Source organism: Solanum tuberosum, unplaced genomic scaffold, assembly GCF_000226075.1.
Source record: "Solanum tuberosum cultivar DM 1-3 516 R44 unplaced genomic scaffold, SolTub_3.0 scf00125, whole genome shotgun sequence".
Taxonomy (NCBI): domain Eukaryota; kingdom Viridiplantae; phylum Streptophyta; class Magnoliopsida; order Solanales; family Solanaceae; genus Solanum; species Solanum tuberosum.
The window spans coordinates 966,594-983,019 of record NW_006239052.1 but is presented as its reverse complement, the minus strand read 5'-3'; the positions used below and the strand labels follow the sequence as shown (position 1 = coordinate 983,019).

The 16,426-nt window shown below is 34.9% G+C and overlaps 1 protein-coding gene across 2 annotated transcripts; it reads right to left on the bottom strand.

Moving 5' to 3' along the window:
- Nucleotides 1-1,935: 1,935 nt before the first annotated feature.
- On the bottom strand, nt 1,936-15,209 carry LOC102597426 (uncharacterized). Of its 2 annotated transcripts, none has more exons than XM_006350634.2 (6): nt 14,939-15,209; nt 13,777-14,042; nt 12,291-12,543; nt 10,827-12,043; nt 10,481-10,634; nt 1,936-2,593 (listed from the first exon to the last, which is right to left on the bottom strand). In XM_006350634.2, the coding sequence occupies exons 2-6, from the start codon at nt 14,026-14,028 to the stop codon at nt 2,277-2,279; spliced, it is 2,193 nt and encodes a 730-aa protein (XP_006350696.1). In that variant the 5' UTR covers nt 14,029-14,042; nt 14,939-15,209; the 3' UTR covers nt 1,936-2,276. The 2 variants fall into 2 exon arrangements, with proteins under 2 accessions (XP_006350696.1, XP_006350695.1); XM_006350633.2 differs by lacking the exon at nt 14,939-15,209 and adding an exon at nt 14,735-14,892.
- Nucleotides 15,210-16,426: the final 1,217 nt, after the last annotated feature.

Sequence of the window (16,426 nt, the reverse complement as noted above, 5' to 3'; positions counted from 1 at the left end):
TCATTTTTTGAGTTTGTTGTTCCTATTTAATTTTTCTCTTTCATTCTTTAGTGTGGAAAACATGAGAAATAAAAAGAAATAGTGAACGAAATAAAATGATTTTTTTTTAAAAAGCAAACTAAAATTAATTATTTTTGCGGTTATATTGAATTTTATTTTTTAGTTGTAAAAAATGTTGATGCATCTATAATAGACTTTGCAATAAGATGAGTGAAAAATTAAATTTGATCGTCAATATACTAAATCAAAATTAGTCATTGAATTAAAGAAGATAAAAATTCATGTATGAAGAGGATCAAATATACCTCAAAATATTGCGAGAAGGGTCAAACATACCTTGTATAATTTTTATTTTATCAAAAAATAATTTTGAATCAATTTTTTCACTTCCGTCAGCTAAAAAAGATTTTAGCTATATCAAAGTTATATATGTAACAATTTTTTTTTTGGTGGTAATATATATGTAACAATTGAAATAGATGTGAGCCACTTTCTTTTAACAAAAAACATATTATCTCTAAATCACAAAGTTGAGAAATATAATTTATTATTATTAGTAGTAGTAGTAGTAGTAGTATATAAATGGCCAGTATATCTGACACTTTTGATTAATAATTTTACTTGTTAAGTTATTTTATGAATCTTGAATTTGAATTGAGTGTGAGATAAATTTATTTTAAATTTAATATTATTAGTGTTTATCTTGCCATTTAAATTTTAAATTTTATTTCTTAATTGTAAATTTCAAATTTGTGTTCTTTATAATTTTTATTGGAAAGTAGAGGGAAGAAAAGAAATTATTAAGGCTATCATTTTGTTGCCTTTTTAAAAGAAATTGAAATTAACATGTATTTATGGAAATTATGAGAATCTGGGAACAAGTCTATTCCCCATGTATTGGGAAACTTTTCATGTATTAAAAAATAATTAATAAATTTAAATTTAAATAAGGGTAAGAATGTCAAAAAGTAAACCTGTTTATAGTGTGAATGTGCCATTCTGGCCATTATGGCCAAAATTTTCTGGCCAAAAGGATTTTTCCTTTAATTTTCTTGTAATAAATGGTTAATGCATTAATAGCAAGGGTGAACGTTTGGGCCACTCGAATCGTATATATGAAAATTTTGATTTGAATTTTCTATTTTTGAATTTGAAGAAATTACCATAGATGTATTTTTATGTTTGTGTCTCCTTATGTTGAACTTGAATTAGGTTATCCACAAATTTCATCATAGGTACTCTTTCTCTTCTTTCTGCCAATGTATAGCTACTCATTTCGTTCAATAATAGTTGTCCCCTATACTAAAAATAGATGTTCAACAATACTTGTCTAATTTAAAAAATCAAGAGACAATTTACCTTTTGTGTCTATTTTACACTTGCTATTAATTTAACACATTTTTCAAAGCATTAAATTTAATAAAGTGAAAAGATAATATAGTAAAATTGCCCCTTTTATTTATTATTTCTCAAGTGTGTGTCAAGTCAATAGTGGACAACTATTATTAGACAAAGAGAGTAATACAAGTATTAATTATACACTCAATTCAGTATTATAGGATGTGTAACTAGCACATAACAAATCACTTCCTCCGTTCCTTTTTAGTTGTCATGTTACGTTTTTCGAAAGTCAATCTGATTAATTTTCAAAGTTAAATTAGATAACATTAATTCGATATTTTAAAACTAAAAATTTAGCTATTCAAAAACTATACAAAAGTTACTATAACATGCAATTTTTTGCATATCAAGATGATAAAGAAAATACATTGTAAAATATTAATCAAAGTTCTTATCGTCTGACCCTAAAAAGGAAACCATGACAATCAAAAAAGAACAGGGAGTATAATATTAACAATACAAAGCTATTATTAATACATGAATAAGTATGACCGAAACTAGAACTATCCTTAATACATCAACCCAAACAATGAATTAAAAAACAAAAACAGCATTACTTTCATCAGTGTTTTTTTGTTGCAGTGAAATTTACAGGGAAAAATGACTTTTTTTAAAGAGAAATAGCTTTACATATTCCATGAATATTTCCAGTAGCTACTAGTCACTTACCCAAATCAATTCATATTCATACAAATTCTGTATGATAGATAGCAAAAAGCTCTATGAACATCACTAAAATTTATCCACCTTAAATACGTCCACAGAAACACAGCTAACACAACAATGCTAATATATTTTTGTTTCCAATTCTCTCCCCAATGGAGCTGCAAAATTTTACATGTGGGATGATTCAGCCTGTAGGTAAAACATTGGACTCATCTGAATGGTTCAACTGGTGCAGATTCTTGGAGAAGTTCAGCAGCCTCAAAACATTCCGCAGCTTCGAGTGCAGATACACCATTTTCACTTTTGTAAACCAATCCAAGATTGTACCAGGCAGAAGGATTTGTTCTGTCAAGCCGTAATGCATCGGTCAGAAAGCTTTTCATGACAGGCAATGATTGGCCATCGAGTTGTCGAAGAACAATGGCAGTGGAAACTAAACTTGGAACATGGTTGGGTTCTATGTCTAAAGACTTCTGAAAAGATTGTAAGGCTTCTTTGTGGAGTCCCCTAGCTTGATAGAGTAATCCTGCAAAATGACCACCAGTAATAGTGCCTTTCAGAAGTTGGCTAAGCGAACTCATGTCAAAGACGATGAAATTGCAAAGATAGAAAGCATGAAACAAAATCATGTTCTTCACTTAACCTCTAAAGATTAATCGAGACTAGTCAGGGTGTCAATCAAAAGCTAGAGTTATAGAGAAGCACTTCAAAGAGTAAAGGATTTATGATGAGTAGACGTAAGATTGAATACATACACAATACACTGCAAGTTTAGCTAGTGAGGTAAGAGTGATGTTGAGGTTAGATTAAATGGAATAGAAGTACCTAAATGTGGACAATTTAGATATAGAACTCAAATATTTCAGGAGAATGAAATGATAGATGAAGATATTATACATAGGATTAAATTGGGATGGTTGAAACGGAGGAACGCCATAGGGGTGTTATCTTCCTATCAAAGTGAATGGAAAAATCTATAGAATGACCATAAGACCATCAATGTTGTATGTTGATGAGTTTTTAGAAAGGCGGAGCAGCAGAAAGATTTAAAATGGCTGAAATTGTCTCTCAAAACTTTTATTAAGCATAGAGGACTTTAAATGGCCAACTTAAAACAGAAAATCAGCAGAATAAAATTAAAAAACCTAAAATATCTCAACTGAACTTATATTTGGGGCAGCTTTCCAGGGGTGCGAAGACATAGCATATGAACCGCTATTAAGGATCGATCAAAGGAGAGGAATGGAACAAAACAAAAGGGAGAATGAGAAGCAGGTTAATTCAAAATAAACTAGTTTTGTTCAGTTTCCTTTGTATAACTGTAACTTATTTGATAAAATGTAATCTGGTCTGCCTATAACCTGAAGGTTTGACCACCAATTCTATACTTTGCCAAAAATTATTCCATCTCCATCTACCGATCCTCAAATTCGAAGTAAGGTTTCTCCCACTCACGACATAACAGTTGTAATGGAGCATGATCAGAAATTATTCTTAGCATAATCTCCTGTTTATCCATTCTAAGTTCTTCAGCCACTCGGAAGAGAATACAAATCTATCAATTCTTGAACAATGCCTTGATTAATAACTTTGAACCATGTGTATTTTCCCCCCTTAAGTAGCGGATGAAATTCAAAGAAGGGGAGCCAAGAACAAGAGGGAGAATCTCACACGAGGGTTTGTCATGAAGATAAAAATTTATCTTGGAATGTTAGGGGGTTAAATGGGGAGAGCAAAAGAGCACTTGTAAGAAATTTGTTGCTTCAATGGAGGGCTGATATTCATGTGTTGGTTCATGGTTGAAACTAAGCTAACAAGGAATGACTCAAATCTTTACCAACAAATCTGGAACAACAGATGGTTGGGAGAAACTCACTTAGAAGCTATTGGAAGGAGTGTGGGGATAGTAGTGCTGCGGGACAAAAGAGTTTGGAAGGGGAAAATGGTAGACAGTGGAAATCAAATGCTTACTTGTAAATTTGAGGGCATAGAGCAAGAACTGACATGGCATTTAAGTGCAATTTATGCAGAATGTGATAAGAGGGGAAAGGAGGAAACTTTGGTGGGAACTGGCAGCCATTAGAAGCCTTTTTGAGGGACCATGGGTAGTAAGTGGGGATTTCAACATCACCAGATATCCAGAGGAGAGAACCAACTGCCAAAGAATCAATGGTGCAATAACAGTTTTCAGAATGGATCAATGACATGGAGCTTGTAGACCCTCCTTTATTTGGAGGGGCTTACACTTGGAGGAGTGAAAATCATGAGAGTGCTTCCAGAATAGATAGATTCCTCTACTCTTCACAGTGGGAGGAACAATATCTACACATCAAACAATCACTGATGCCAAAATTGGGAACAGACCACACCCGATCACGCTTACATGTGGAGATATGGATTTCAAGAAGTCATATTTTAAGTTTGAACAATGGTGGTTGGGAGTGGATGGTTTCAAAGAGTGGGTAAAAGAATGGTGGGCCTCTTTCAATGTAACTGGGAGCCCAACATACATCTTGACTACCAAACTAAAACTCCTAAAAGGAAAATTAAAAGAATGGGGGAAGGAAAACATAAATAACTGGAGACAGAGGAGGGAGGACATCCTAAACCAAATTACTGGATTAGAAAATATTATGGAGCAAAGAGCACTCACGGTTGATGAATTGCTCCAGAAAGTTCATTTGGCAATGGAGTTTGAGGAGGTGGTCAAGAATGAAAAGATAGCATGGAGACAGAGGTCTAGAATCCAATGGTTGAAAAATGGAGATAAGAACACTAAATACTTTCACAGAATGGCCACAACATATAAGAGATTCAACACCATTGACAAAATTGAAGAGGAAGGGACACATATCACTGATCCAGAAGTTATCAAGATGAAAATACAAGACTACTATCAGAATCTCTACAAAGAGACAGAGACATGGAGACCTAATCTAAACTTACAAGACTTCACAAGCATTAGCTTGGAGTTACAGATCTGGATGCAAGGAGGAAGAAGTCTTAAAAGGCATCAATCTTTGTGCTAGAGACAAGGCACCGGGACCTGATGGCTTCCCAATGAGTTTCCTTAAAGAATTTTGGAGTGTCTTGGAAGAAGACATCTTGAACACTATGAAGCATTTCCATGAGTTCCAAGTTTTTGAAATAAGTATGAATGCCACTTATGTGGCATTTATCCCAAAGGTCTTCAAGCTTGAACAGGATTGAGTTTCAAGATATTCCGAGAATTTCTGTTATTAAGGAATTCTCTCACTGTGAAGGATGGCCATTTGGTTTAAGCCGTAAAATGTTGTTACTTCCTCCTTTGCCAAAATCTCCAGCTGATTCTTGGTCATGGAGAAAGAGTGCTAGAATGATCAATATACACTAATTTCTGGCATTCAGAAGAATCAGAAGGAATTTTTTTCCAGAAAAGAAAGGATGTTGATTTTCGTTTTTCATGTATTCACTATGTTTCTTTTTTTTTGAGATAAAGGTAACTGTGTATTCACAAAAGGCTCATCATCAAATAAATGATGAGCATAGGTCACTTACAATCTCATCAGAGCATATCAAACTACCCTATGGGAGATTACAAATTACCTATGAAGTCATCAAAAAGTTCTATATCCCCCATCATATCTTGTTTACACCAAAAGTACAAAAGACTAAGACAATTCATTCTAATTTTCTGGATGTTGTTTCTCTTATCCACAAAGCATCTTCCGTTCCTTTCTTTCCATAGGGACCACCAGATGCAGGCTGGGATTAACTCCCACCAATCTTCATTTGACTCCCTTCTTCCTATCTCCTTCCAGCTGTAGAGCAAATCCTTAGTGGACTTTGGAATTGCCCAGCATACACCAAGAAGACCAAGAAACATGTTCCACAAGCTTGTAGCTACTTTGCAATGAAGGAATAAGTGACTATTAACTTCTGCATCTTGATCACACATAAAGCATCTTGAGCATAATTGTCTGCCTTCATTTTTTTCATGTGACTATATTTTCATATCTAATTTGTGTAGCACCGTGCCATAATTCTGGTGACTACTTTTTTTCATATTTAAATTGCATAGCACCGTGCCATCTTTCCGGTGACTACTTTTTCATATCTGGTTTGCGTAGCACTGCGCCATCTTTCCGGTGACTACTTTTTCATATCTGGTTTGCGTAGCACTGCGCCATCTTTCCGGTGACTACTTTTTCATATCTGGTTTGCGTAGCACTGCGCCATGGTGACTACCTTTTTTTTGCATATCTTATTTGCGTAGCACCGTGCATTTCTCCGGACTACTTTTCATATTTAATTTGTGTAGTACTAGATTTTACGAACTACTTTCTCATATCTGAGTTGCATAGCATCATGTGTCTTTTCGGTGACTCCTCAGATTTGATTTGCGTAGTTTCGTTCGTCTTTCCAGTGACTCCTCAAATCTGATTTGCGTAGGATTGTACCATCATTCCAATCCTACCCATATAATTTCTCTTTTTTAGTAGGGTTGTGTCGTCATTCCGATCCTACTCGTATTATTTCTCTTTTTCAATAGGATCGTGCAGTTAATCCGATCTTTCCTATATAATTTCTATTTTCCAGTTGGGTCGTGTCATCATTCCGACCCTACCTATATAATTTTATTTCTTAGATTGTGGCCATTTTCAACAATCAATTCTAGTACTCTGGCATATGAGCATATTTTGGCCAGTTTTTCGGTGACTTTCTTGTTTAATATGGACTCGTCTATTGATTCCAACATGATCCATACACTTTATACTAGATTTTGAGCACTTCCGGCGACCGTTGCATTGTGAAGAAGTCTATATGGAGCAACTACCTAATTTTGTTGCACAGGGGGAGTTTAGTAGTCTTGTATGTTGATTGTGTTAGTCACTCTATGGTCTGAAATAGCCTGTGCAACTTGGTTTGGGAAGTTCAACACTATAATTTATCACTTTGTGTTTTATCGGCATTATGCATCAAATCCAGTATTTCATGAGAAGACTAAGCACATTGAGATTGAATGTCAATTTTGTGAAGTCGAGTGATCAACTTGCAGATATCTCGCCAAGCTCCTCATTAGTCCTCGTATTAATTATATTTGTAACAAGCTAGATACATATGATTTGTATGCACTAGCTTGAGGGGAGTGTTAGAATAGTAATAGGTATATACAATCCTATTAGAATAGAAATAGGTTTATACAATCCTATTAGAATAGGAATAGGTTTATACAATCCTATTTAAAATAGGAATACAAATAGAAATAGGAATAGTATCTTACTTGGTAAAGGATTGTATTCTAGTGTCTATAAATAGGGTCTCAATGTAATAATCTAGACACAACAACAATTCGATAATATTATTTTCCTATATTTCTCACAGAGACCAACAACGATCTTTTTCTACACTGTAGAGTCACTGATCAACTATGGTCTCTGTTTTTTAGGCTCGCTGGTAACAGCTGGAGGATGCCAGAGCATACTGCTGACCTATTGAGTTGCTGGATCAGGAGAGGAGGAAGTAAAAGCCAAAAAAAGTGGTGGAGAATTATTCCAACTTGCATATGGTAGTCAAGATGGAAGGAAAGAAATGGAAGATGCTATGAGAACAAATTAAACTCCATACAGAAAGTTAAAAGAAAATTGTATTGCACATTTGTATTTTTGGTGTACTCAGGAATGTATAGAGGAGGTAGAGCAACTAGTAGATATGCTAGGATCTTTGTAATTAGCCTTCCTAGTCCCTCTATGTACAAATTTTTGGAGGTCACCAACATATCCTTAATGCTAACGAATACAACTTTACTAATTTCAAAAAAATTATCTCAACTGAACTTATCTAACTAAATTTAAATTTTAAACGATGACACCACCTAAAACTAAACTAATTATTATTCTAGTAAATCAACAATAACATAAGCAATTTTTAACACTCCTTTGATTCTGTTGTTGCAATCTAAAAAATATTGTCTCCTCAATTCTTAGACGGTTGGTGCTGAATTCTTTTGACTGTTTTTGAACTTGCAGACTCCTTTTAACATAACTCTTTCTTATTCTTTCTTTTCTATTCTTTTCTTTCTTTCTTTCTTTCTTTTTTTTGCATAAAAAGCACCCTAACAATTGTCTTGTCTAAAAGCTCTTTTGAATGTGCTATAATCTGACAATGATAAGATTTGCACGGCGTGTTTGTAAGATCAGTTCTTCCATTATAATATTCCATAAACATAGGGTTCAAAATATGATTTCATTTTCATTGACGGCATTCAATGAGATTGTTGCTTGCCATCTTTGAAATACGATATACGGTCAAAAATGTTAGAAAATGATTCCTTAGAATAAAACTCACAGATCCCGTAAGACTAGTGACTCTGATACCACTGTTGAGTTTTTAAAAAGGGTGGAGCAGCAAAAAGATTAAAAGATTAAAATTGTCTCTCAACTTTTACTAAGCATTTAAGGCTTTTAAATAGCCAACTTAAAAACAGAAAATCTGCAGAATAAAATTCAAAAGCCTAAAAATATCTCAACAAAACTTATCTAACTAAATTTAAACAAAGAATAGAATCCTACCACTAAACTACTTATTATTCTAGTAAATCAGCAATAACATAAGCAATTTTCAACATGTATGAAAGTGAATGTTAAGCCTCTAAAGCCCAACATATACATTAAGTGAGTGTTGTAGATATGTAAATGTTAAGATGGATGTGTATTCATATAAGATTAGACATGATCATAAATGATCACATTCTTCAGAAGGTGCAACTAGCAGAAATAGAGGATAAGATGAGAGAATGTCACTCGAAGTGATTTCACCACGTGTTACGAGGGCCTCCAAATGCACGATTATTTGATGTGATACAATATGATTGAAGATCTTAAAAGACAATAAGGTAGACAAAATATTACTCCTTCCGTCCCATTTTATGTGGCATCATTTGACTTGGCAGTTGGCTTGGTGTTTAAGAAAAAAAGTAAGACTTTTGAAACTTGTGGTAAAAAACAATCCTTAATATTTGTGTGGCTATAAATGATCTCATTAAGGGTAAAGGGGAATTTTAAAGTTAAATTGTTCCTAATTATAGTAAGTAAGGTGACATTCTTTTTGGGACGGACTAAAAAGGAAAGTGTGACACATAAAATGGGACAGAGGGAGTACATGCCTACATGGGAACAAGTTATAGTAAAAGATATCTCAGTAACCAGGCAGATCTATCAAAAGATAGAAGATAATAAAAGGTGAAAATTTGTGTAGGTGACAGACTGATATCAACAAGAAAACTCTTAGTATATTAGAGATATAACCACTAACATTTATTAGAGATCCCCTACCCCTAGTGTTAGCTAATCCATAAGTATGGAATTATTGAAATATTATGGACCCAAACAGAGCATTTATGAAATAGAGGATTCATACAGTCAACCCCAACAAGCTTGGGATTGAGGCATATTTGTTATTGTATAGATTCTTGCAAAGATATAACTTCATGTAACAAATACTATTCCAAAACAGAAGTATTTATGATGACAGATTCACAATAAAGGCAATGAGAAGCTCATTATTCCGCACTAAGCTTTTCATCCTATCTAATATACAAACTTAACCAGTGTTATCCAAAGCATGAGACGAGCAATAATGTTTGGAAGTCCAAGATCTAAAGCCATTAGTCCATCAAAAAGAGCCAGACAACAACATAATCCAGTGGATTCTTTCTCATGTTATTTTTTCTTTAGATAAGGATACAGTTTGAAGATTCGAGTTTAGTGTAGAAAAGAACAAAAGAGTGCACGAAATTCGAATCACTCTCAAATTTCAAGCCTCCTATTCCCGTCCATCCAATTTTTAGATGAAAAAAATACTTTCTAACAAGTGTTTGATGCAGGTCTATGGGATTAGTTCACAATAGCCAACCTCAATGACAAGCAACACCATAAAATCACATACAAAAAAAAGTTGTACATTATTATTGGATCAATAGCCAATACATGCGGCCGTTAGGCAATCCAAGTGCAAGTCCATTTCAAGATCATATCTAAGACTTAAAGAAACCAGAGCAAATTGACTGGATAACCTCTATAACACAGCTGCTCATTATACCTATTCGTTTGTATCGATAAATAAAACTGTAGCTCTTTACTTGTATTTCTGCTTTTAAATAGGGAACTTAAGAATACTTAAACTTGCAGGCTTAGTGTGAATGCACCTCCACCCCCTTGGACAAGGAGTTATTACATTGCCTAGGCAACATATATTGACAACGAGACTGTCTACTTGAGCCATATCGCCCTGTGCCAGATAAATACCCCTTCGCAGAAAGAAAAAACGATTTGGTCTGAATTAACTTCAACCCTATGTCTAGTACACTCCAAGAGACATCTTATAAGAAATGTTAGGAACATAAGCCAAGATAAGTGAATTAAGCAAGTAATACCTGCAGAGTGGCATCTCGAGGCAGAATGAGGATCGATAGCCTCGGATTTGATTAGGCAAACCTCTGCATCACGCCACTGAGACAAGTTTGTGTATACATTTGCTAGATCATGCCATGTTTCCATTTCTAAACTTCTACTGTTGTTTCTCATGTTCTGTGGGTTCAAAGGGCAAAATGAACAACGCAACTGATGAAAGATGGGAAACTAAAAGGAATTGAAGTACTAAAGTCGGGAATTTAAGGACAGATTGAACATTCAACAATGTCCTGCCTGAAGAAGACAAATCGAATTGGAGAAGAGAATCATGTTGTCCAAGTTAATATTTCATATCGCAAGGAACCATACCTTTACCAACTTTTTCTGAACTCCAAAACTTTTTCTCTGAACCTGGAGAACTGCAAGAAGATGAGTATATGTCTCCACGGCATCCCGCAGATGACCCTGGGCAATCTGTAGTTTAGCCTTAGTGCGGAGCAGTTCTCCTTGATTCCATTTTCCTGTTTCGTCTAGTGCAGCATTAATTATGCTTTCCGCATCTATATACCTCTTTTGAGCAGATAGTATGCGAGCTAGAAGAAGCCATCCTTTGAGAGTAGAACCCCCCTCCAACTTCAATAGCTGCTTTGCATAGTAGAGAGCAATGTCCAACTTTCTCTGCTCTGCATTCTCCAAACTAAGATAGAAAAGAACATTAGGATTTCTTCCTCCGGTCATCTTATGTGCCGAGTCAAGTGATTCAAGAGCCTCACACAATCTTGAGGTTCTCTCAGAATCAGACACGATGGCCCGAGATCGACCTGAGAGCAGAAGACCAAGTAAGCATTTTGCAACACTAGCCATCTGGTTACATTTCCCTTCAATTTTTGGGAGCACTTTCCGGGCATACCTCATCCCTTCTTCCAATAAATTAGGATACTCTGCACAAATTTTTGCAGCAAGTACTAACTCAAATATGCCGTTCTTATTGTCCCTACTATTCATCAAGTTCCTTAACAGATTCAAAGCGGCCATGTCATCACCCTCTGCATAATAGCACAGGGCAAGGATAGTGTACTTTTGTCTTCTAACAACAATTCCAGGGAGCAATTCCTCAACCTGACGGGCAAGTGCCCTAAACTCACCTGCAATGGATAATGCAAAACTGAGGTGATCCAAGATCGATGGATCCCATACAATTTTATTGAGGATGTATCTTCTTAGAAGAACCAGAAGCAGCAATATAGCTTCTTCTATATTGTTTCTAGGTATGAAGGAACCTTCTGCCTGTGCACGAAGATTTGGAGGAGCTGCATCAGTGCCACTGTATAAGAGAAATACAGCATACTCCTTTTCTATTTTGCTTCTCGTTTCCACGTCAAGATTCCAACAATAAAGCAGGGCCCTTCTATACGACAAAATTGCTTCTTGAGGAGCACAAGCTAGCTTCAACAGCTCAGGAAGTAACTCCACCGCCTTGTTCAACGTTTCCAACAATTTGCAATCAGTAGAAAAGTTTTCAGGTAAGCCATCTGGCAAAGCAGACTCAACTGTATCCAGTATCACTGTACATGACTGAGCAGCTTCTGCAAAAGTCATAAAGGAAACCTTTAATGCTCAATAACAATTGATAATGCAGGAACAGCCTTTAAGAAGCACAAACATGCACAGATAGAGGTTTCGTGACAGTAAACTGAAAATTCCCCTATGCAAGCATCTCGTTGACTCAATATTCCACAATAAAGTTGGTGGAATTACAGTTCCCAAGGAAGAAGATAATGCAATAGAATAAACACATATAATGAGCTTAGCTAATAAAAAGTGAGGAAGCACCTGTGAACCTCCCAAGAGCCTGCAAGGATGTTGCTTTGAGTAAAATGGCCTCAAAGAGAAGACTTACTGCATGCATTGACATAGGTGGGATAGCATCACTAAGCGAATTCCGCCTAGGTACCTCACCTCTTCTTGCAATGGAAAGCTTTATCTTGGGAACCACCGCAGCAATATCTATTCCCTCAAATACATGAAGAGCAGCCTCAATGTTACCTTTTTGATACTCAAGCCGACCTAATAATGCTCTTGCTTCCTAAAATAAAAGTGTCTCTTAGCCCACAAGTAGAATATGAAGGGAAATAGAGGTTGAGAAGTCAAGAGCTTTTATTGGTGAGGAACTTTAGTGAGTCACTTTTACCTTGGAAATGCAAGTTGGCATGTTGAAACATTATTGTAATTCATTATGCAGTAACACAGTGTTAATTTTCATTGATATAATGGACATCTCCAGTTTTAGAAAAGATAATAGTGATCCATTACAAATTAAAACATAAGCATGCCATGTCAGAAGAGAGGAGAGTAAAAACAAGGGTTGTTCATGTAAATAAAGTGGCAAAAGCAATATGTACGACTTCATGCTAAGATATAAGAAGATCACTGAAAGACTCATATATTTAAAAAAATCTGTATGTAAAGCAGCTTGTTTCCTCTCGTGCTTCCGTTGAGAATTCAATTTTACTTTCACATGCTACTGAGTCGTCCCCTTAATTCTTTGAGCATGCAATCATAAACTCTATTTCACAAATTTTAAATGTAAAAAACTACTAAAGAAAAAGGGCAGTGTGCACTAAACTCCCGCTATGCGCATGGTTCGGGGAAGAGCCGTACCACAAGGGTAAATTTGTACGCAGTCTTACCCGCATATTTCTGCAAGAGGCTGTTTCTGCAGCTCAAATCCATGACCTCCTGGTCACATGGCAACAACTCTACTAGTTACGTCAAGGCTTCCTTCTAAATGTAAAAACTTTTGTGTCTACCAAATCATAGGTCTGATTATGTATATTTTAGACCACATACAAAATGGGAAACAAAAACACAAGGCAGGTAACACGTGTCACTCATATGCCCATTAAAAGAGAGTTAGCAGGTCTAACTCTACAACAGTGTCTTAATAATGAGTATAAAGCCCACAAATTGCATTTCATTTATTACAGAAATCCTTACGGTTGATACTTGAACAAAATGACACATGATAAAGCATACAGAGCAGGGACTTTTCTTCCTTGTGCCTCAGTTGAAAAACAAATCTCAGTTTTCCCAAAACCAGTTTAGTGATGGGATTTATCTAATAACAAAACAAGATTTGTCGTTATCAACTGAAAAGTTCCCTAGCATCCGGCATGCATAAAAAAACAACTTCAGTACTGCATCAAATCAAAATGAGGGGCGAAAAATTGTGATGATAACATCTGATCATGAAAAAGATATTAATTATGGGATCGAAAGGGAAGCTAACTTCATCATAAACAACTTTTGTGACACCGACCTCATAATTCAAAATGCCACTCTCACGAAGCGATGATTCTGCTTCTTCTATGTTACTGGTATCTGCCTTGGCGTCATCACCAGCTCGCGAAGAATACCCACTAGCTGAATAGTCCCGAGTTGCAAGAGACTCGGATGATGGAATAATATCTTCAATCCTTAATTGTTCCCCTGAGCAAATGCACTTCATCATCTTCCGCAATCTAAGGCTTAAACAAATTTTCTGCTTGTAAACCCAATACTTAACACTCATTCTGCCTCATTACCCTGAAATGTTGAATCATAGAAAAGTTTACAAAACGTATCAGAACCCAAAATGGAACATAAATCAGACACAGTAAACGAAGATAAGATATTTGGCATGATACATAAACAGACACTCAAACTTGGCCTCCGCTGGCAAGTAAGCACTCCAACTTTGAGAGTGCACACATCAAGACTCTTCAACTTGGTCTCAATTGGCAACTAGGCACTCTAAATCGTCCCCATCGTGCCTTTTGGACACGCCATGCTGACGTGATACATAAATTTTGAAGGTGTCTATATGATCATTTTGTAAGTTGGAGTGTTCAACCGACGAGTTGAGGCATCTAGATATGCTTATTTGCCAGCTAAGGTCAAGTTTGAGTGTTTGTATATGTATTATGCCTAAGATATTTTATCCAGGAGACAACAGCATAAGAGAAGAAAGCAAGAAAATACAAAAAAGTAAACCCAACTTAAAACAATTATACAGTCGAAGGAAAGACTAGGCCAAATTCAATCTCCTTCTCCTTGTAGAATTGTGTTGATTTCACATATACCCAACTAAACAAAAATTATACAGTTGAAGAAATGTTGAACCTAAATTAAAAGACCCTAAAACAAATGGAACAAAATCTCCAAGATTTGTAAAGCCCTTACATAATGAAATTGTGTAAAAGTAAGCAAAATCCAATTAAGGGAAGAACCAACATTACCCAAACAGAGCTTCAGTTGAGCTAAACCACAAACAATATGTTGCATCATTTCCACATAGAATTTTAGGGCAAAATTTCAATTTTTTAAAGCTAAAATATTCAAGAAAAGAACAACCCATTGCTTCACATCACACAAATGGTTGAAAGTAATCAATTTCAAACAGTGAAGTGAAAGATAGGGTTAAATCAGAGCATCAAAAGTACCTTTTGATTGGTAAAAAGCATTGACTGAGCTGAGCCCACAAGCCTCCACTACCCATTTCTTCCAAAGATTAAAGCTTTTTGGGTTGATTTTCTTGACTGAGTTAAACCCAAAAAAGGAAGAATCCAAAGCTTAACAAAATTGTTATTTTATTACAAAGTTTTCAACTTGTTCCTCTGTGGCGTTTAGTAGAACTGTAGAAGAGAAGATTCAGATTTCAGAAGTCAGACGCAAGTAGTGAATGCATTAAATGACACCCAACAAACCCTGAAATCTTCTATTCCGATTTCCGTATTGATATTGAAGTTCATTAATTCATCCATACCAGAATTGTCATGGAATGGTAAATATTTTTTTAATTTTTTATTAGAAGTTTCGAGTTTTAATGCCTTAGGTACAAAGTCATCTTTATTAGACCGCGATTATAAAATTTAATCACTCCAATATAAAAATTAAAACAAATTAATTCAAATATACATATAGCGTAGAGCCTCAACGAAGGGTTTTGGATTTAATGAAGGAAAAAAATAGTCTCATTCACATTACCACATCCTTATTATAGAATGCAAAAATTACTTTTTTATTTACAGCTTAAAAAGTTCTTAAAATTTAAATTATGTCAAATAAATTAAGACAACGATGATAATTAATTGTGACAGAGATTTTTCTTAATAAATTTTTAACATTAAATTAGTAATGTCTGACAGAGTCTTTAATTCCTTTACAGTGTTAAGCTGATTTAATTAATTTTTAATTATGATGATTATTTTAATGGCTGCTTTTTTTTGTGGTTTTCCACTCAGTGTCCGGAGTCTACATTGGAGCTCCGACTAAATTCGAATCGCGCACTGTAGGGCCCATTTGAGGGTGGCGCTCCCAACAGGATTTTCTCCATACCCAGGGCTCGAACCCGAGACCTCTGATTAAGGATAAAGCACTCTCACCAATGCACCACAACCCACGTTTATTTTTAATGGCTGCTTTAGGAAGAGGCTAATGGGGGGAAGGAATAGAGTGGGGTCTAATTATTGAATTTTGGGTACAAAAGGCCTTCAATTCAAAATGTTTATGTCAGCTGCCTAATGTGTGTAGAATATAAAGTTTATTGTTTTATTTTACTTTTCTTTATTTTAAGAATATTTATGAATTAGTCTTGCCTCTTTGCACGTGCTATATTTCATTTTCGAACAGAGTATTGCTTTAATTAAATTAATCTAGTATATGTATTTTGAAATTAATTTTATCTTTAGTCATTTTGTGTAATATAATGAATTACAAAAAAATACAATTATCTAATTTACTTTACGAAGATATAACCCAAAACTTACCTTATAAATTTTCAGTCAAAATTCAATTTGATATACATAATTATACATAGTAGTATAGAAATTTTTCATACATTTCTTTTTTACAAAAAATATTTTAAAACTTGATATACAATATTATACAAATAATATATAATATTATACAAAATTATAAGAGATACGTGT

Coding starts and splice junctions, on each gene's coding strand:
- LOC102597426 (XM_006350634.2), bottom strand. CDS start 14,028: ATGAGTGTTAAGTATTGGGTTTACAAGCAGAAAATTTGTTTAAGCCTT. Junction 10,635..10,826: donor TTCAGAAAAAGTTGGTAAAG/GTATGGTTCCTT, acceptor TTGAACCCACAG/AACATGAGAAACAACAGTAG. Junction 2,594..10,480: donor CTCGAGATGCCACTCTGCAG/GTATTACTTGCT, acceptor GTCATTTTGCAG/GATTACTCTATCAAGCTAGG.